General features: G+C 44.0%; 1 protein-coding gene across 2 annotated transcripts in view; it reads left to right on the plus strand.

Annotated features, from left to right (window-relative positions):
* The window catches only part of STARD13 (StAR related lipid transfer domain containing 13), a 419,590-nt gene that overhangs the window by 94,767 nt on the left and 302,662 nt on the right, over window positions 1–22,161 (plus strand). Inside the window, exon 1 of one of the 2 annotated variants that reach the window (XM_086935117.1) lies at window positions 2,736–2,995. The exons of the other annotated variant lie outside the window; for it this stretch is intronic. Coding sequence (XP_086791243.1) covers window positions 2,827–2,995 — 169 coding nt within the window. The 5' untranslated portion in view covers window positions 2,736–2,826. Of the gene's footprint in view, window positions 1–2,735; window positions 2,996–22,161 lie in introns of those variants that run through there. 2 annotated transcript variants of the gene reach the window in all.

Here is a 22,161-nt window from a genome sequence, read left to right on the forward strand (position 1 = left end):
CCAGATAGACACACAAAGACAATAAATGCAGTCACAGCAACTCTGCAACAAGTTAAAACATGAGGCTCCCAACATCTCATGTCAAACAAAGAAACTATAGCCAGTAGCGGCTGGTGCAGTGGAAGAGTGGCAGGGCCGGTGACAGGGGTGGGATGGTGTGAGGTGGCAGAACAAAATAAAAAAATAAATTAAAAAAAACTTGCCTGCACCCAGCTGCATTGCGCTCTTCTGCTCCTCTTCTCGCGGCACCGGCTTCCAGACTCCACTGTGGCCAATCCTGACGCTGCTCTTATGTAAAGTGTTGAAGATTTGCACTCGCAAGGAGACTGTGAGGCTGTGCCGGCTCTCTCCAACCCAGCAGTGCAGCTGGGTTGGAGTCGGCTTCAGTGCACGTGACGGTTTGGCTGGCCTGAGACGGCGGCCAAACCGTCATGCGCACTGATCACAGTGCACTATCACTCCTCCTGCACCTGCTGCACCACATGGCCCGACCCAAAGACTCGGCAGGTAAGAAAAAATGTAACTATAATAAAACTTGTTTATTGCCATTTATTTTTCCTTTCCTGCCGTTTTGAGGCAGCTGGCGGGGGAGGGGCGACGGTCCTTCGCCATAGGAGAGGAGCTGGGGACTAGACCCCAACTAGGCTTTGACCAACATTGCACAACAGGGCAAGAGATGCAAGTCTTGCGGCATCTTTGGGCATGAGGCCCTACTACCACATGTCTACCTACTCAGAAAGACCCTGTATCACATTTATGCATGCAGGACAAGTGCCCACTGATGCTCAGTCATGCGACAGCCAAGGCACGGAACCCACTGGCTCCCTTCAACAAAAGGTTAACGTCAGTCGCTGAACCAGACTGGGAAACGTGAATGGAACCCTGTAGACATTAATATCTGCAGACAAAAAACTAAACACAAAGGAGTTTACGCCAAAAACAGTGTCCGTGCCGTATCCAAACAAAATCAAAAGTTTGTTATCAGCGTTACAAAGCACATTCCATTTACATTAGCACCGTTTGCTTCTGTCAGAGCTCTGTGTTCATTTCTGAGTCAGATGTAATTGCACAGCATACTGTAAATAGACATTGCCTTTGGGGCTTCTGCACTTCACTTGTTAGTATTCAGTGATTGATTAAAAGGGAAAATTCAGTGATGGCCAGGCGGAACACCTGCACGCTCAAGGAGGGTTCAAAATCACTCAACGTCACTGGTAGGGTTGCCAGCTGGCAGTTTTTTTACTGCCACAACTTATATTTTAATGTCCTGGTCAGTTTAAAAATCAGGAATATTACCTAAAGCCGGTAGTTTTTTTTTCTCCTTATCATTATGTTCTGTAACATTTCAATATACGAAAGCACTTTCGAATGTGTTCCCAGGCTGATAATTAAAGTAAAGAAAGGCATAAAGGCCATGTTAAAAATGAATGCACTGTTATTCCGCGACGTCCTATTTAGGTATCATTTGCAGACTCTCTTTCTGCTTCAGTCGCAGTCGGTGCAAGTAAGCGCAGTGGGGCGGTGGGGAAGCCGACAGACGACGGAATAGGTTTTATTTATTTATTTATTTAGTTTAACCTATTCTGTCGTCTGTTATGTTATGTTATGTTAATTATTATTTGTACAGCGCACGTACGCCCATGGGCTTCATGGCGCTTTTGGAAAGATCAGATAAATAACATAACTAGGGGAAAATTTTAACAACAATCTATACAGCGAAAGCCTGTGTGAAGAGCAAGGTTTTAAAAGCCTGTCTGAAGGTAAGGAGATCCTTACTCAGTCTAAGAGTCAGAGGCAAGGAGTTCCATAAGGAGGCTGCCAAGAAGTGGAAACAGCTGTCTCCTTGTTGCTTCTTCTTAAACCGGGGCACCACCAATAGATCTTTATGGGCTGAGCGCAGACTACGCGAGGGGGTGTATCTCCCTATCAGCTGTCTTATAAACAGGGGGCCCTTGCCTTGTAAGGCCTTGAAAATAATGCAACCGGCTTTAAATGTGGCTCTCTGGGCCACAGGTAGCCAGTGTAGTCTCTCTAGTCCTAGTTTGATGGATTCCCACTTGGGTAACTTGCAGGGTCTGTCAGCTTGAACCCTCTCACCCCGTACACCTCACCGCCGTTACCTGCGCCGGCCGCCACTGTGTATATGGGCGTGAAACTGTTACTAATGGCGTGCAACCACTGTCCAGAGAGCGTTAACCTCTGTAAAAATGTCAAAAGCATGATGTAACACTATCAAAAAATGTGCCGCATTATGCTGCATGATTTGTCTTTTCTTGCCACATAATTTACTCAACCCTGCTACATAATTCGTTCAACCCCTGCCGCATAATTCCAGTGGCCCTATTAATAATTTACACAATGTATTGATTGTTAAATGAAGTAACCGTGGTTAGACCCTACTGTCCTATTGGCTTTGTCTGAAGGTGAGTTCATCATACTATGTGGACAGTCAGTGAAAAAGTGCTTCCAACTGCATGCACGCGGCCTTTCTTCCTGAAATGGGTGTGCGTTCCCTCCAGGGGTAGGTGGCCTTTGAAGCTTAGTCAGCTGCGAGGTATGCTGTTAGCATGTGCATGCGCCTTCACACTGTGTGGGATTACGAATGCCGAGGGAGACTTTGCTCCAACTCCGCCGGGCAGCCTGTCCGCCTCACATCCTTCTCGGGCTCCGATTGGGCCCCGGGCGTCACGTGAGGCAGTTGGAATGAGCTTGAACTGTAGCTCTTGGCACTCCTTGTTTCTGTTTTAAAGCGCTGCCTCTTCCCAGCGCGCCCCCGGTCTCTCCCGTGCTCTGGTGACTGTGCGCAGCCCGCAGTTGGCGGCGAGGATGCTGATGGAGGGGCCCGCGCCTCCCGTCCAGGGCTGCGTCTGCGTGAACACAGGGCCACCCGAGGACCAGGACATGTGCTTCCGCTTCGAGAAGACGAGGAGGCTGTCAGCCTACCGGATGAGCAGGATCCTCGCCCGCCGCCAGCTGCTGGCCAAGATCCAGCAAGGTGAGCTACGCCGGCGGCAGGTGCTCTGTTCCCCTCACAGCGCTATAGGTCGAGACCCGCTCAGTGTGGAGTGTGAGGGGCGAGAGGTGCTCCCGCGGGGGGAGGTCTAGTTACAAGGGGAGTTGTGAGGCAGGGGGTAGATTCATTGGCGACTTTGCAAACTAGCAGACCTGAGTTCGTTTCCTTATTCTTTCATTTTGAATATACCGTGTGATCTTGGGCAAGTCAGTCTCTGCATGCAAAACAAGAAGTGTTAAAATGAGAGTGAAACCCAGTGAGTGGGATACCAAGGAAGAACTACCTTTACCCTGAAAACCATTTGTAACGTGTTTGCTTCTGCAGTGATGATTACTTGTGGCACTGTAAAAGAAATCGTGATTGTTAGCCAATGCACTGGTAATTAACATTAGCCTTGGAAGGATGAAAGGCGCAATGAGCCCCACTGGGATTCAAATGTGTTTCACCATAAAGCAACCTATACGCGGAAAAACTGAATGGCATTTATCCCAAGAGACTGATTATACTTTTAATGTAAATACTGATCCGCTTGAACGCAGGAAACCGAGGATGTGTATAACTTTTGATTTAATAAATACCAAATATGAAATGAAATATTGATTTAGAGCTTGAAAGGAACATTTTGTGGAATACACGTGGATTATGAGATCGTACTAAAACATGTACCATCTCTTCTGCTGTTGAATGACTGATATTCATTTTTGGACAAAAGTAAGACCGTTACGGTCGCAGAGATTTATTGAGAATGGGGCAGCTGTATGCAAGCTGATAGTAGCTGTCATCTTTTTGATGATTTAGCATGATGCAAAAGTTCTAAATTAGTTCATATTTCTTCCACTGAAGAGGAGATAGGACCGTGGAACCAGCTTTCATTGTGTGCACACATCCTCCTGTATGAAGAAGTGTTACATGGTTATAGGGACCGCGTGTACTGACTATAAACAGTTCTTGGATGAATTGTAATTCTGTGTTTTTTCTTAATATATGTCTTAAACCCTTTTTTGTGAAACATCTTCGAATAAACACCTTAATGTTATATAGCATAAATACTTTGCTCTTTTTTATGTTATTTGCTGAGATTACCAGTTTCTGTAAGCAAAATCCTCTGTAAAATATGGCACTGCTTTAGAGTTTGGCGCACAGGTGTGTCCCGTAAGTGCCATAGGATATAATGCACTTGTAGTAAGGCGGACAAGATACCGGTCCCATGTGTGAAGGTGTAACCCATCTACCAAACTCTAACTCATTCCCACAGTGCCAGCACCTTTTTCTCCAACTCCCTGCCAGTTTTTTGATGACTTCTGCACACCAGACCATACAGTATCATTCCTGGGGCATAAAAGCACCTGTTCATTTCTAGTTTGTGCTGATTCACTTCTGTAGATTTATTTCAGTCAAGGTGAAGTTGTTTACTTATTGACATGAAAGGTGCGATTTGCCAAGCTTTTTCTGCCACTGGCTTTGGGAGACATTTGTAGTCCTATATATGCTTAAACCTAAAACTGATTCCCAAAGCTTGAACAAGCAGGGAGGTTGTGCGTGAGAAAACATCAATTAACAGTTTTCAATTACATTGTGTAAATTACTCATGAGTGGTGTGTGGTTCAGTGTGAAGGGAGGCAGATGTGCAGTACAACCAGGGCCCTTGATACTGAGAAATTCTACGACCACATATTTTTTCCATGTGATAATAGATTTGCCACACGTGCTACGTAATCTGGCAGCTGCTCCACAAACCGCAGATTTCAGCAGAAAAGAGTTTCCAACTCATACATATCAAAAGTTACTAAAACGTTCCACACGGAGTGCACATAGCCTGCACTTTTATTTTCGATCTGTTAATAGATGTATTAGCATTAGAGATATTGAATTTTGCTCAAATTGTGTTAATAGTACCAATTCATGGACTGTGGGAAGGACTTTTGTCTGCATCCGAAACCTCCTTAAGCTATTTAAATTTCATTCAAATTAGGTGGAAATATTCTTTCCATCAGAGACTTTTCTCAAACATATAGGTATTTCAAGAGGGTATTCATAATTTAGAGAAATCACAAGGATTTCTAAGGTCTCCTGTCTTGACTCTTAGAGGTCATCCTATCGAGGCAAATACATTAAAACTTACACTGAAGAGTAATTATTTGCAGGGCTGTTTTTAAAGGAAAGATGCTCTGTTCAACATTGCATACTGTGAACATAGAATACATTTGTAAGTGAGCAGACGTTTTAAAATATTACTGAATCTGCAGTATAAAAGAGACAAACCTTTTATTACAAAACGTGTTCAAGGTATCTTTCCTTTCTCCTGAATGCAACAGTGCATTACTTTCACAAAATGTTTTTTCCAGTGGAAGGTAGAGGGAAACGTATTAATACAAATATATTCATGTGCTTCCTATGTTTGAGAGAATTTAACTGTTGGTGGATAGCATCTACAGTAAAAGTATTTACCAAAAAAGCCTTACTATTTTCTGTAGTTTTGGGATCACATCTGTATCAATCTGTGTTAAAATGGCAAACTAGCTAGATAAAAATACATAAAAGTATTCCACATAATTTGCCTTCATCAGAAAAAATATGGCATAATGGATTGTATTACATCATTTATATAGCGCTCACTACCCCTATGTGGAGCATTGAGGCGCCTTCCTACATGATCAGGAAGCTACACTGTATAGGTTGTGTGGTTGGGAGAGTGTTTTCTTATTTATCTTCTTGATCCTATGTGGAAGCGTTTTCATGTGGTACTTGATGATCACTGCGGTGTGGGTATTTTGTTTATGCATTAGAACATTTAGCAGTGTGGTGGATGAAGAGGTGTGACTGACAGCAGCATATGCGTTTGGGGGGGGGATGTCGACAGATGACGGAATACAAGTTATTTATTTCATTTTCCTATTGTCATCTGCCTCCCCCCTCCCCTCCCCCCCCACACCGTGCTTACCTGCACGGACGGCCACAGGTGACAGATAGATGCATAGTTTATAGAAGTCAGTGAGCAGGCAGCTTTGGGCACCTACATTGGTTGCTTTATGGCATTTCTTCATGTCTTAGTCTGCTTACTTGGTTAATGCACTGGTTTGTCCAACCTGATATTCTAAAGTTTTTAGTCCTATGCAGTCATGGTTGAAGAGAGGAACGTGACGAGATCTGCTGGGATCAGGGCTGGACTGGGAACCAAAACCGGCCCTGGCAAAGTGCTCGCCGACCCCCAGGGGGGTTTGGGGGTGCGACCAAGCTCTTTGCCAGGGCCGGTTTTCTGCCAATTTTGTTACAGGGCCGATTTCGCAGCTATGCTGCGAAAACGGGCCTGTAACAAAAACGGCCCCCACCCTTGCGGCGCACCTAAGGATCGCCTGGTGCCCGCAACCACCAGTCCGGGCCTGGCTGGGATGGGCCTTTTTACTATCGTACCATGTCTGAATGTCAATGTGAGATGTGAATAGTGGTCGTACAGTATGGCTAGTTGGGTCTTGCAGAAGTGGACTGCATTAGAGTCCTCCAATTGTCCAGCAGTAAGTGACAAATCTGTTAATTTATTCCATGCCTGTTGAGTTGATGATGGCTGGTTTAATCGTTGGCACAATACTGTGTGAAGGACAAGACCCGCAGCAGATATTTATCATGGGAGTGTAAGAGGATAAAGATGAAGTTGTGTTCCAACCACTGAGTGTTATGATGTTAGTATTAGGGTGGACAAGGATAGGTATATATGAATTGACATTACTGTATTATACCCAGGCTAACCATTGAAGAGTCCTTAGCTTCGGTTGATATAGAATGTAATGTGCTGGTTGAGTTATTTCATATCTGTGGGTTGTTAACTCTAGATTGAACTTGTAGGTGGATTTATTTTTTTGAGTTCTATACCAGGGTATTTGGATACTGTAGTTATCTCAGAAATATACATGGTTTCAACTGTTTTCTGAAGTGCATATGTTACTGGATGCTTCAGATCTTGGCTGGTAGTGAGTTCCAGAGTGTGGAGGCTTGTACCGAGAAAGCAGGGCCTTCTATGGATTTCTTAAGGTAAGGAGGTTTGATGATTTGAGTTGGAAGCCTGGAGTGCAGTGTCCTGTTTTGCTTGTATTACTTGACTTTGAATTTAATGTGTAGGTATAGTGGTCGTTTTCCTTGGAAAGCTCTTTGGACATGAACATTTCCTTTGTAGGTATAGGGTGCCAGTGGAGTGATTGCAGGACTTGAGTCACGTGTTCTCTTGGGAGAAGGCGGAGAAGGAGTCTAGCAGCAGCATTTTTGATGAGTTGTATTCTGGGTATGATGAATCTGGGTGCTGCAAAGGAAAGCCTGTTGGCATAGGCAACCTTGGAGTTTATGCGTGTGAGGATGGCTTGGGCATTTGTTGGTATGCAAGATAAGGGAAAAATGTGACACACTCTTAGCATTGCGTGGAATGTACTTTTTGTAATGTTGATGATTTTATGTCTATTTGTAAAGCACACTATCACCTGTGAGTGTATCCTGGCACGGACTTTTTTTTATTCTCAGACATTTCACACACTTAATGACAGTGTTTGCGCAGTGGAGATTGGCGTTTTTAAAAACAAATTATAACTTTTTTTAAACAGGGGGTGTCCCCCTTAATGTCTTCGCTCCCCTGCCCACAGGCATTTCGCCACCTCCAACTGCAGTGCTGTTTAATTCGGCGATACAGTTGAGGCGGTGAAATGTCCATCAGCCAAAATAAACGTGTCACAAAGTCTGCATCCCATTGTTGGAGTAGTGGCATAGGTCTGTCCCTTGGCTATCTTCAAGTTTCTGGCTTGTCTTGATGTTACTAGAGGGGCCACAAGTTCCTTGGGCCATATGGTGGTAGTTTGTATTTTTGTCATGGAGTGGAAGACATGATCAATGTCTTTGTGGTGTTGAGCTTTTGGCGTTAAGCTTCTGGTGGTTACTTGTGATCCCCCTGAAGGCTGCAAAGTCAGTCGGGCCAGATTTCCCAGACCTGCCTATGATCGTCAGCACCCTGTGATGCTGCACCCTTCTCATTTCGCTCTCAAACCTTGTGATTGGTCCACTGTCAGAGTCTCACCTCTGCAAAGAACAGAAAAGCAAATCCTTTTATCCACAGATGGACCAAGGCTGCCAGCCAGGGATACCAGCATTAAATCCTGTTCGGTTCTGACCTAGCTCGGTGGGTTAGGCTTTGCTGCTGAGCTCTATGTGAAACGTGCAGGTGGCTAGTTGCCATCTCACTAGATGTTACTCAGTCGTCCATGCCGATGTTCAGTTTATTGATTAAGTGCAGCATTGACCAGAAAAGGGTTTCTTGGCGCTGCTGTGAAGGTCGGAAAATGACTCTGAAGTCAGTATTATTTAGAGGTGTGTTTTCAAAGATCTTTTGAAGGGTAGATGAACTAACGGGTGGATACTAGCTGCCCAATAAGTTGCCAAGTAGCTTGGTGAGTTAAATAGTATGTGTTAATTAAAGGGCTTAGAAACAACAGATTTGTAGAATGAAGCTAAACCACCTCGACACGTCAAATCCGTGATAACAAGAGTTTAATATGAAAATAAAATCAGTATTCGTAGTGCTGAATGTTTAATTTGAAGGCCAGGTCGATTTCCTATGCGGACACCCCCCCTGGCACCCGGATTAGACCAGGCCCCGCCGGGAGAACACGAAGCCCTGGTGCACTGTGTTTGTTCCCAGAGATTGTTTCCAAGGCAGTTAGGAAAAGGGTTTTGTTGTAAGGTGCAGGAACCGGTGATGTGTGAAGGATGCCGAGCCTAAATGCAGCTCTGATTTCAGGAAGGATATTATGTAATGCCACAAACCCCCGGGTACAGGGCTGATTAAGCGAAAAATCAAAACAGCACCACTCTGCTCTCTTAGAGGATGGGTCAGACATAACAAAGAGCTCTGATTGCAGGGAGATGCCAAGAGGGGGATTGTTTGGACACCATTTATCTGAAAATATGACTTGTGACCCCTGGGCTTTCTCCAGTCATCGAACCGTTCAATTATTTCTAGAATTCAGTGTTTTGTTTATTCTCTTTCCACTTAGAAAAATAGTAGCTTATTTTGAGTGAATGCATTGAATTGTTTCTGAAGGGTTTCGCTGGTTTGTAAAGGACTTTGATAAACACATGGATGTATTTATCAGGCCATTCGTATATGGAAATGTATTAGGTCTGGCGTTATCCAAGGGCCCTTATTTTTTAATAAGAATATATAATATGCGTACTAATTTGCAGGGGCTTTCAGTAAGCCCACTTCTTCCATTGGTATTCTGTAGTGTCAGTCACATTTTTCTTCCGCACGCTTCAGCATATAGCAAAAGGGACAGGGACATCTGACTTCAGTGATTGGCTTACCTGATGCAAGTGATAGCATTCTGCTCTTGCACAATTTACATAACCTCTTTCTATGCAAAGGGAAACCCTCCCTCTGCCAAGTAAAAGAAAACAAATCTGATAACTACTCTCATTCTTTATGTCTTTCAAAACTGTTTTTATTAAGTCTGGTATAGAGACAGCTTTTCATCTTTATGTAATAAATAATAAACACATGTATGAAAAATACTTACTTGTGTACATACATAGAGGGACTTGTGTCAGGCCGTTTCATCCATTGGTCAGGTCTCATTTTACTTCCACCCACCACAACATACAGCAGAGGGCAAGGGTCATCACTCTTCAGTCGCTGGCTCTTTTGTACTGTGGGTGACCCCATTTTGTCTGAACACATGTATGCATTCACCTAAAACAAGTGCACTATAGTGTCGGTGTTACTGGAGCAGTACTTCACTTTGCTAATGCTTTTTCTTTCTTCATCCTTGTTTTTAAACAAAAACAAAACCAATAATATATTTTCTTTCCGCCAATCGAAATCGTATTTTCTTGTAATGTCCATTAACATAAAAAATGATGTCTGTACCTGTTCTATTTAACTGCGTTCTAGGAAGCACCTGCGCTGTTCTATTTAAATTAAATGATAACAAATGGTCGCTGTAGCAATGTTTTCAGTTTTGCTTTTAGTTTTGTGGCCTATGCTTGCTATTAAAAATATGAAAAGTAGAACCATTCTCCCACCCATCCAAGGCAAGACTTATTGGCTTTGCCACTGCTTTTTTGTCTGCATCTTGAGAAAAAGATTATAATTGGTAGATGTGGAATTGGGCACAAGGCATTTGCCATCTACACACTTAAAATGGTCAAAACTGTGAAGGTGCCAGAAAATAAATATAAATGATACGCTTTGTTTCTCACAGAGCCAGAAAGGCGTTTGAGGGTTGGCTCATACCAGGAGAGTCCAGACTCACAAAGCGTCTGTCCTTGAATGAGCAGATCTTGCAGCTGTAAATAAATCAGTAATACACACCTAAGTCTGTAATAAGAAACTACTATCCAAAGGTAATGCTTTGTGAATCTGACCTGGATATATATACATATATATCACACCATTCCATTGCAAATGAGGCCCTCTTTAATATATTGTCTATACTCACATCAACACCCACACCCCTCCCTCCTTCTGCACACCAGATTCTGGGACCACGTTTCCCTATCCGGGTCATCCTCACTGGAAGAAGTCATTTCTAGTTCTAAATTAGGGGTAAAAATGAATGAATGGTCAGGTCACCAGTGATCAGAAAGCACATGAGTGTTGGTGTATGACAGTGAAAAATAGATGGGTGTCCCCTGTCTGCATGGCATCTTCACATATGTGAGTCCTACAGCAGGTCCATGGTGTGGGCGAGTGCATCATGTTGCACAAATCTCACACAAGTGCACACTAACATTCACTTTGTAACGTGTGTTATTTTAGACCTGCGAATACACTAATTGGAAACTAATCTTTGTTGGTCTGACCCCAAGAGAAGACAGGATTTGTTGAGTCAACACATAGAGATTAACAGTGTGTTTTGCGGGTTATCTTTTGCTTTTTTTTTTTACAGCAGTACTTTAGTGTGGGAATTGGTGGGGATTCGCAGTCGAACCAAGTGTCAGTTGCTTTAAAGAAATACTGGAGTCATACATTTGTTATTTCAAGAAAATTAAATTACCTTGTGGAAAAAGTTGTGAATAGTGACTTGGTAAAACGTCAGCGCCTCCTTTCAAAGGGCAATCACATTCCGCAGTAAACAAGTGCTGCAGGCAGCAGGGCGGAGGAGGAACACACATGCTATTGGTTCTGTGTATGGCTTAGCAGCCAGACATGGCTTGAACTGGTGTTAATGAGTAATCCGCGTCTTCAGTGCACATGGCCAGGCCTCTTGGCTTCACACCGAGTGACTCAGCCGGCCTTGGTTCTCGCACACTCTGTTGTGAGGTATCTCTGTGCCAGGGAAGCACGTTGGGTGGACAAGTAGCGACAAGTGCACTCGTGAATAGACGCTCTGTGCAAATATTGTGATTTGACATAATCTTATTTCCTCGTTACAAGCTTTACTGGGTGTTTCTGCAGCCAGCTGGGCGTATGTCTGGCTGCTTCGTGTCCGTGCATAGCAGTAATGCAGCGTGTGCATCTGCCCATAGATCACTTGGGAATGTAGAGATCTGCAAGTGGCAGACATGCAAACATCGCAAAAATGGGGTGTGTGTCACCCATGGTAGTTATGCGTCATAGCAGCTGAGAAAAAGAGAAAGAGCTTTGTGTGGTGGAAATTGAATATCATGGGTGGGAGGACATGTTGCCAAAGATTTTAGTCTTCATGCTAATAAAATACATACAATATAAGTGGGCTGAAGGCATCAGTGAGAGTAAGACTTTATGAAAGAGGTATGCTTTAACAAGATTTATGATCTAACAAGATTTAAGGCTGACTTTAGTTAGCGAGGCATCCAAGGCTTCAATATGTCCATGCAAATGTGATGGTATCACATAGAAACTATTCTATTCAAGTTGCTTCCTTTACATTATGCATACAACTCACTGAGGAGGATAGTAGAACCTATTTTTGACAATGAAAAGAGAAAGACATATGGTCAGCTATTGTGCATACATTGAAATTGATTTTGGTTTTCCACACAGGATTATGACGTATGCATATGCCCTACAGAAATAGGAGTGGCATGATGAAGACAATAAAAAAAGAATGAAACGTGTTGAACCTTAGAAATGTTCACAGTTTACGTGGGGTTTACAGTCAATGCAATTGGCGTCCTGAATGTTACCCAGTATGACATCATCTCAGTCTTGCCGGATTAACCTCATACTGATCTCTGAATTGATCCGCAGAGGTCAGGATTACTACTACACTGTCAACAAATGTGAGGCTATTTCTGATTTTCAAATTCATTTTCAGGGTCCATTCCTCCGGCTAGTGCTGTGTGTAACTGACAGCAGTAACCTAATGTAATCGCCCGCTGTTCCCTAAATTTCGATCCACTTACCTAAACTTGAATGGAACATTTTTTTCGTGGTCTTCATCAGTCTTTAGGCCTCATTGAAATGTTTCTAAATGATGTTCATGAGATGTGTGTAGAAACATGTCAGCAGAACTGTGCGCGCTCTTTCACATGATGTTAACTACTAATATGTGTTTACGCACGTCAGTGCTTTTTAAAATCAAGGCCTCACCTAATTCCCTTTGTCTGCTCACCGTGCTCAGCATGCACGAGGTCCATGTTCAGGAAGGTCAGCCAAGCAAGTCTGTTTTTAAAAGTCTGATACTGGGTACCATGTTTGTGAGGATGATCAAACATTTTGCCACCCTGTGGCTTTCAGCGGAGCTGCTTGGTGAGCTGAGATGTTAAGTTGATTAAATGCATAGATTCTGTAATGGTATAGATTATAAGTGCTGCACAAGGGTTCAGGTCATAAATGTGTTATCTTCCAAAGCTAATGTATTGCCGACCCTGTTTGAAATATTGTGGATGCCTTTATTTTTTATTTAAAGAAAACTTTTTTTTTCATATGGATATCCCTGTCAACCCACATGGCTGTTTGTTCAAAGTGTCTTTTTACAACTTGCCACAAATACAAATTCATACCAGATTCCCAACTTCAAGATTGTTACTGTTTTCATGCAAAAATGTCATAAGTGTCAAAGTACAACCACTCTTGTTTCTTCTTCCTCCATCATAAATGCCACCTACAGTGGGAGCACTGGATGTTTCCAGTAAAACAGAAGTGTGGCAAGCCCTGCAAAAGAGGCTAAGACCTAGAGGTGTGATACTCAAAGTACGGCCCGGGGGCCGCATACGGCTCTCCTGACTTCTACATGCGGCTCCCTGGGCAGCAGCAGTACCTGGGCTGCAGTTTACTCGACTCAGCACTAACATGAACAAAAAATTTAAATATACAGAGAGCACTTATGTAAAGCTTAATTGCAGTTAGAACAAGCATTAGAAATGCAATAGGTCTCGCAGCATTAGAGTTAGTGCATTTAGAATTGTTTATGGGTTTTTTTGTAAATCTTTAGCATGAGGTTGAGGGTGAGTGAGGGTGAGTGAGGGTGAGGGGTTGAGGGTGAGTGAGGGTGAGGCTGAGGGGTTGAGGGTGAGGGTGAGTGAGGGTGAGTGAGGCGTTGAGGGTGAGGGGTTGAGGGTGAGTGAGGGTGAGGGGTTGAGGGTGGGTGAGGGGTTGAGGGTGAGTGAGGGTGAGGGGTTGAGGGTGAGTGAGGGTGAGGGTGAGTGAGGGTGAGTGAGGGTGAGGGTGAGTGAGGGTGAGTGAGGGTGAGGGTGAGTGAGGGTGAGTGAGGGTGAGTGAGGGTGAGGGTGAGTGAGGGTGTGTGAGTGAGGGTGAGTGGGGGTGAGTGAGGGTGAGGGATTGAGGGTGAGGGGTTGAGGGTGAGTGAGGGTGAGGGGTTGAGGGTGAGTGAGGGTGAGGGAGGGTGAGGGGTTGAGGGTGAGGGGTTGAGGGTGAGTGGGGGTGAGTGAGGGTGAGGGGTTGAGGGTGAGTGAGGGTGAAGGTGAGTGAGGGTGAGGGTGAGTGAGGGTGGGTGAGTGTGAGTGAGGGTGAGTGAGGGTGGGTGAGTGTGAGTGAGGGTGAGTGAGAGTGAGGGTGAGTGAGAGTGAGGGTGAGTGAGAGTGAGGGTGAGTGAGGGTGAGTGAGGGTGAGTGAGGGTGAGTGAGGGTGAGTGAGAGTGAGTGAGGGTGAGGGTGAGGGTGTGGGTGCTCCATTGGGCTCCCTCCCAAGTAAAGTCTGTCTTGAATGCAGGTAGCATGGGCTCATTACCGGCGGGTTCAGACAACTCAACAAAACTGTTCATTAAATAACAGTGTACAAGCTTAGTGGCTACTAAGCTTTATTGCATTCTCACAACCCTTGGCATCGGGCTGGTACAACCGACTGTAATCCAACCGTCATCACAACTGCTCAACATTCCAATAAGAATACAAACACTTTTTACTGCATCTAAACCACCTTCAAACAAGGATTCTGTTATGTGCACCAGGATAACCAATGCACTCTAATAGCAGAGAAGTAAGGCAGGAAACGAAATTTACATCAAGTGAAACACAACCCCAACCTTCTGTCCCATTGTAAAGGTTTTGTTGTCACCAAGTCAGTCGAGGCTATTATTGGTATTTGAAACCAGTGGTTCGTAATGAAGCAACCTTGTGATAAATTTGAGTCAATCGTGCTGTGGTGTTAGAGCAAGATTTAGTGAATGGGTTGACTTCACTGCATTTGAAGCCTTGCAAGTGGAATGCATACTACTGCCACAGACAAACATTTTAAACGACGAGAGTTGATTCATGTTCTTGCTGTTTTGGTGCATGAAATGCTCACGTGTTTAATTCATTGCTGGGGACGTAGTCTCTGAATGTTCATGGAGCACACGTGTATGTAGTGAGAAGGAAACATCGTATGGGTCGGAAAATCCTACTTAACTTTATTTTGTAGTACTAGTAACAGGCGCACCAGTTTTGTTGTAGTGGCAGAACACAAATTTACAGGCCGTGTTTAAATCTGCAGTACATAGCCTGCAAAACGTAATTGCGGATTTGCATAACATTGATTAAGTTGCTAAGTGACTCTGGGTATTGCCTTCGGATGTGGGCACAGTCCGTTTAGTACTAGAACTGTTTGCCTTTATTGGAGCATTTGGTCAGTGATTGAACACATTTTAGATTTTAATCCATCTGCAGCACCTTGCAAGCCCTTGTATCCTGCTCTATTTTTAAAGGGCGCCATTACATAGGATGAGCAATGCGCTTTTTGTCAAATCTGAATGTTGCAGCACAAAATAATTCCATAGTTGCCACTACTTACATGGCCGAAACGCGCATGGCACTGCAGCATTTGGCTGGTACGGCTTTATTTTAATTGAATGTATGTTCAGACCATACATTTGTTCCTTGCATAGTCTGCATGTCCAAGATGAGGCGTGCGTAGTTTCTACTAGGCCTCGCAGGTTAGAGCTCAATCTTGTTCTAGAATGTCTCAGACTCTTTGGAACGCTGAGGGAGGGGCGGAAGAGCCACGTCACGCGCTTGCCTGCACAAGGACCGCCACGTGCCCACACTCGAGACATTCACTTGCTAACGCGCGCAGCTGTGATCTTGTCCCGTGCCTGTAGACTGCGCACGCGCCGAGACGAAAAGATGAGCGCATGGGCGTCTCAGCGGCGCGAGGCCCGAAGGCCCTCTGCGGGGAACAGTGACGGAGGGTATCAGGAGTGGAAGGGGCTATGTGGCCTGCTGCAGTGCTGGCAGCGGAAGCAGGTAGGGATTGGTTGCGGTAATGTACCGTGACTAGAAATGCGACACGGCCCAATTGACACCAGAGTAACTGGATTTATATTGCTGAATACGGAAGACTCCCAGGGTTCAAAAAAGTGGTTGGCTTTCCGTCAGTTGTTAGACTAAATGTGCAAAACGGATCCTTAATTAGCAAGAACCTTGGTCTCCGACCTGATGGCCAATGCCTTATTGTTAACTGTTTCCGACTGATGTAAATAGACTGACTCGCTACACCCTGCCTTCGACGAACACTGCCTCCAGACTAGGCAAGTTTTTAGGGTCTACGTACTAACGAGACGTTTGCCAAGAAAAAAAATTAAACTCGTGAAAGGTTAAAACAGGAGGGAAGAGAGGGGAGGGGGGAGGAGAGCGAAAGGATCGGAGACACGGCGGGTAAAATAAACAAAAAAAAAGCCGGAGGGAAGAGAGGGGAGGGGGGAGGAGAAATGCGACACGGCGGGAAGGGGAGGGGGCGGAGCGGGTCAAATAAACAAAAAACAAGCTGGAGGGAAGAGAGGGGAGGGGGGAGGAGAAGTGCGACAGGGGAAATGCGAGACGGCGGGAAGGGGAGGGGGCGGAGCGGTCTGTGCAGGGGAAGCTGCCTCGGGCTGGGGGTGCTAGGAGAGGAGGAGGGGGGAGGAGAGTAGGGGAGGCACGGCCTAGCGGCCGTGCAATCAAGTAGTGAGGGGGCGGAGTTGTGGGAAGGCTGAGAGAGAGAGTAGGCGGCTGGGGGCATGTGCACGCGCATTTAAGCTCAATGCGCATGCGCATTGAGCTTAAATTTCTCGTGCACTGCAAGGAATCGCCACGATTCCTTGCAGTGTGGATAAAGAGTGGATAACTCGCAATAGTCTCGCTTGCTCGATGCGCATGCGCATCGACAGGCGAGACCTAAAAAGGAAGTAGCTAGGCTCTTACAGCCAGATTCATGAAGGTGAATTGCGCTCGCAAAGGGCCAGATTCTGAGAATCTGGCCCTTTGCGAGCGCAATATTTGCATTTGGGATTCATCATCCCAAATGCAAAAATCGGTAATAGCGATTTCGCAAATTTGCGAGGATTTACATTTAAGGAATCTCTATTTGAGATTCTTTAAATGCAATTCATCATCCATTTTCAAATTTCGAAATCGTAATTTCGGGCCGCTATTTACCGCGAGGTCAAACCTCGTGGTAAATAGCGAAAACTTAGAAAAATGCTTTTAAAAGCATTTTTCTAAGTTGCATGTTGCACAACACATGTCCTTTGGACATGTGTGTGCGCAACACCAATGTAGATTTCGTTTCAGGGGTGCTACAGGGTGTCCTTTGGACACCCCTAGCACCCTTTAAATCGCTATCTTATTTGCGATTAGCAAATTGCTAATTGCAAATAAGGAATACTCCCCATTCATTCCTATGGGCCTTTTGGCCCATAGGAATGAATGGCGAGTTAAATGAATGGGGAGTTATTCCTTATTTGCGATTAGCAATTTGCTAATCGCAAATAAGGAATGTGTAGGAATTGCATTTTTTTTTTGCGATTCCTACATGAATCCCGTTTTGCGAGTCTGTAATAGCAATTCCTTATGAATCGCTATTAAAGACTCGCAAAACGGGTCTTTGATGAATCAGGCTGCATATTTTAGGAACACCTTCATTTTTAAAGACAGCAAAGTGTGCAAAAATACAATAGCCTTTTCATTATTATAAAAAGTATATTCCTTTTGACCTGTAGAACCATTTTACCTTAGTAAATCAAATTATAGCAGTGCATTCAGAAGTGCTTTCTGAAAGTGATGGTTTTCAAACATGAATTTAGAAGCGTTCATGCTTTCCCCCCCACCCTGACAACAATGCTATTAGTGATTACATCCAAGCACAGGAGATGGTTTTGAACAACACGCATCCTGAAGCCATGATTTTGAGTTCCTCTTATATGTGATAATGAAGAATAAGGAGGGAAAATGAAATAAAACAATTGCCCACAGTCACACAATTTGGTCAAGTGGAGAAGCCGGGATTCATCCCAGGTTTTCTGGTGTCACATTGTGCAATTGAGTTCAGCCACTGAATATAAATGCTTTTCTTCCCCTACACCGACTTTACATCCCCCACTGCCGTCAGTGCGGCCCTCGGGCACACCAAAGAGCAAACTTTGCGGCCCCGGGGAAATAATTGTGAGTACCCATGACCTAGAGCTATAACTTGGTGGCTAATGGTAATTATTTACAATGCCTTTACCGCTCTTACCAACACTTCCAAACTTCTGCCTAAACAAATAATTTGACCATAAGTAATGCATTAAATGCGGGACACTGCACTGAACATCAACACGAGAGGGAAGGGGAGTCTTCAAATGGAGAAAAGTTTTTAATTGATAAGCAATAAAAAGATTTAAAAAAATACTCGTGAAATGTAATGAAACTCCTAACACTGTGGATGTGGATTCTGCTCAGTGGGTTACATCTCTCTGGCGCTTCATAGGAAGCCACAAAATTGGATACTTCACCTTGTGTGAGTTTATTACTTCTTGTACAAGTCGGAATGGCTGCTATCTATTTGCCTTAACTTTTCAGGCTACTCTGTCCCTTTTGGTCCAAGCATGAGAGTTTACTGGGATGAAAATTAACTGGATTCTCTGCCTCAGCCAGATAAAACATAATCTTGCTAAAGCAAACACACTTCTGACACTAGGCATGAAGAATGGAATTTTTAGTTAGTCAGAAAAATGTTGACTACGTAAATTGAAGAAAACTTGTTCCCCTTGAAATGTGGAACAGCAACTGTAACACTGAACCGCTCAAGAATAGTTTCACTTTTTCAGTGTTTCCTGTACTCCAAATATTGAAACTGAACTGTCCTGCTTAATATAGTATCAATGTCGAGTATGCACTGCAGGGTTTGCAGTGAAACCTATGCCGTTCATTCTTATGTAGTCATCTCGTTGCAGCGGATTTGGTACTCGATGCTCCAATGTTAGTCCTTTGTTCCATATATTTTTTACTTTATTTCATTTATTTATTTAATTGTTTTCTGAAGCGCCGGCTTGTGAGGGTTGCCACTTCGAAGCACTAATAGCAATGTGCACAGCCATGCATTGCTGATCTCTGGCCCACTTCATGTCTGGAACCTGGTGAAGATTACCAGCTTCAATCTTTGGCGCGGTGAGAATGACCGCATAAGGCCCTATCCTTTTTTGGCCACGGTGGGTCAAGAGAGATCAGGGTGGTATCTTGGGTGGTTGGGAAGGCTTCTGTGAAGAGGATGTTTTCAAGTGTGTTTTTAAGGTTGACAGACTAGGTTGTTTCCTAAGATATGGGCGAGCCAGAGCTGGGTTCCTATAATGCTGAGGGCTTTCCGCCAGAAGGGTTTTGGTTAAATCTGGCCTGAACGAACATATGTGTTCAATCTCAGACTACATATTGGAGAGTTGTTGCAAACACTGACTTTGCTTTATTCAAATGCCAGTCCTAGCAAACACGGGTAACCATTTCAAATCTGGTTCTGGCAGCCTTTCTTAGGTGCAACCGGACTCAAGGGTGGCCCTACTACATTTTCTTGATTGTGCCCCTGTCCACAGCGTCATAGCTTACTGTTAAGATTCGGGAGGGAGGATGTAATTTAAAATTTCCCAACTAAAAAAGCAGTGGGCTGCAGGCTGGAGGAGTGAGATGATCACGGTTCAGGATGGGCTGCTTCTATGAGGAGCAGGGTCAGTACTGATGTGCATTGGCCGGTCCTCTGTTTAGAGTGGCACAGTGAGCAAAAAACGATGGGTGGGAATGCAACCCAAGTGACTGACACTGGTTAGACTATTTGCATGCATTCATCCCATCATTTTTTGCGTGTTTGAATGCCAGTAGGACACCTGGAAATTTAAGAATTGTACTGCTTTCCTAGCCAACTACTGCCAATGTTTGTGAATTCCAAAAAGTAGTAAATTTACATCTGTTCACGGAGTACTGCTACGGGTGCAGATGTACTACTTTTTTGGTAAAGAGGTCACTATATATTTAAGATTCCCATCCATAAAATGAACAAAGTAAAACCTCTACGTGAAATGACAGCAAGAAAAATCTACACTGACCTGACATACCTGAACATACCTGAATCGCGTCCCTTAGAACCAACTACAAAACCAATAATGCATTTGAGGGGTGTCACACCCCAAACACCCATGCTGAAGCTATGTCCCTGCTCGTCCAACCATGACCTAGTATTTCTCCCTTGTAACTCTTGACTACGATCATGTACACCATATTGGCCTGGACACCCTGCCCTGGGATCACTTGGTTTCAATATATTTTCAATGTACACACACTTCTTTGTCTCTGCTACAAGAAGCCTTGATGGTAGAGTAGTCAAATCCATGTGTGTGGGCAGGGAAGCATGTTTAAAGTCCTCACCTATCACTAATCATTTTATCACATGACTGAAAGCTCATGGGTCAGGATTGACTCTAAGAATCCAACCCATGGATAAGCAGGGCAGAGCCATTAAAATGTTTGGCATGCATATCCTGCAACAAACATAATGTAAGAATATGATACGATCTCTTCAAAATCCAAAAAAGTGTATTTCTTTAACATGCAGAGTGGTTCACCTTAGTACCTCATATTATATCACTGTGTCGATAGACATTTATTAGAAGTGCTAGTTTTTAGAAACATTCATGGCTGATCCCCCCTCAAACAACAATGCAATTAGTCAACTAACAGGCAAGTCATAGGTCATGGAGACACTAAAAAGGGCAGAGATTTGTATTATAGATGGAGTGACATTACAGTCTGTTAAATCCAATATAAAGATGCTTGTGCAGCGCACATCTTGAAGAAAACGGAGGCTCTGTGTGATACATTATTTGCCTTGGATCCCAAAATTTGACAGACAGGGAAGCCAGTATTGTTATGTGGTTTCACATTTTGAAATTCAGCCACTAGATGGGCATCTCTCATTTACATCAAAAGTCTTCCATTTTCGGCTCACAATGTGAAAAACAGATAGACAGCAAACCAGACTCAGGGCCCAACAAACCAATAATGCATTTATTGGGGGAGGGAGGGACACACAAAACACCTCCCTGAAGCTACACCGCTGCTTGTCTGGTGGGCCAACTCGAGGACAGATGCAATAGCTCCTGTACAAATTCACTGTGTGTTGTATGAAGATGATCAGCAGCATATGAGAGAGGATGCAGGAAATTGGAAGCTTTGTGTCCAAAGGGTCTTTGTTCCTGCCATTGCGGTCAGCTCCTGCCTCACTTCAAGGACAATCAGTAATTCTTTCAAGTTTTTATGTTCGTGGGGGAGATTTTGGAGGTCAAAAGCAACACTGTGCCACGCATTTCTTCCATACCCCCTGCCCAGCTTATATTGGAAAAAAAAGATTCACTCTATGTGCTGCTTCACAAGTGGCCAATAGATAAACTATGATACAAAAACATTTAAACAGTATGTGCGTTTTGTGTGTAATTATACAAATAATTACAATTTACATAGCACAGCACATATATTGAATAGTTTTAGACAATAATATTTTGTGTTAATTGTAACCCAGCTGAATGCTTCTAATTCTAATACTGTCAAAAAACAGATTGAGCGCAGGCGTGCACTTGGAGAAGAGGGGGCAGCATAGACCACTAACACCGGGATTGTGTGAAAAAGGCTGCTTTATTGAAACTTCCTATGTCGTCCAGGCGTGAACTTCCTACCCTTTCCCTATCAGCCTGAACTGCAGCTGACAAACAATAAACTTTTGTGAATCATGGCAACTTCTCAGCCAACCACCAGTGCACCTGAATCAAGTGACAACCTGAACAAATAGCTCCCCCTGTGCACCTGGACAAAATAAACAAACCAGAACCCAAAAAGAAGATGAAAATATTGTGGAGCCACCACCCCCTCCAAAGACTTAAATTAGGGATGGAAGGGCGGGGAAAACATTGTTCCTGCCTAGGTACCAGCCACCATGCTACCACGACAAAATGGTGGCTGGCACCCCAAATGGCAGGCAAATATATATGTTGGGCTGCATGGGCCCAAAAAGAGCCCAAAACAGTCATGAAATCCATGGACTGCACCACCTCCCCAAAAACCCCGGGGAGGCAGACGTCCCTGTGGTTGGGTGCCTCTAAGTCCCCACTGGGGAAAAGGGAGCAGCACAGACCACCAACACCAGGATTGTATGAAAAAGGCTGCTTTATTTAAACAGATGCACTTTACAAAATAACCTGGGCTTCCTACCTGTTTCCCTTCAACCTGAAGTGCTGGTGAAAAACAATAACTTCCGTAATCATTCAAGCCAATAGATCCAACTGCCTTGCGCATTTGAAAGAAAAATGACAAACATGCACCAATTGTGCTAACTATATGTTGAAGAAACATTACAACAAAACCCATATTTACACCACAACTAACAGAGAGCAATCACCTTGATCATTACTCACAGGCTGTCTCTTCTGACTTTGAGAAAAGCTACAACCATATTACCCACCGAAATTCACAAATAATCA

The sequence above is a fragment of the Lissotriton vulgaris genome, chromosome 8 (genome assembly GCF_964263255.1).
Source record: "Lissotriton vulgaris chromosome 8, aLisVul1.2, whole genome shotgun sequence".
Taxonomy (NCBI): domain Eukaryota; kingdom Metazoa; phylum Chordata; class Amphibia; order Caudata; family Salamandridae; genus Lissotriton; species Lissotriton vulgaris.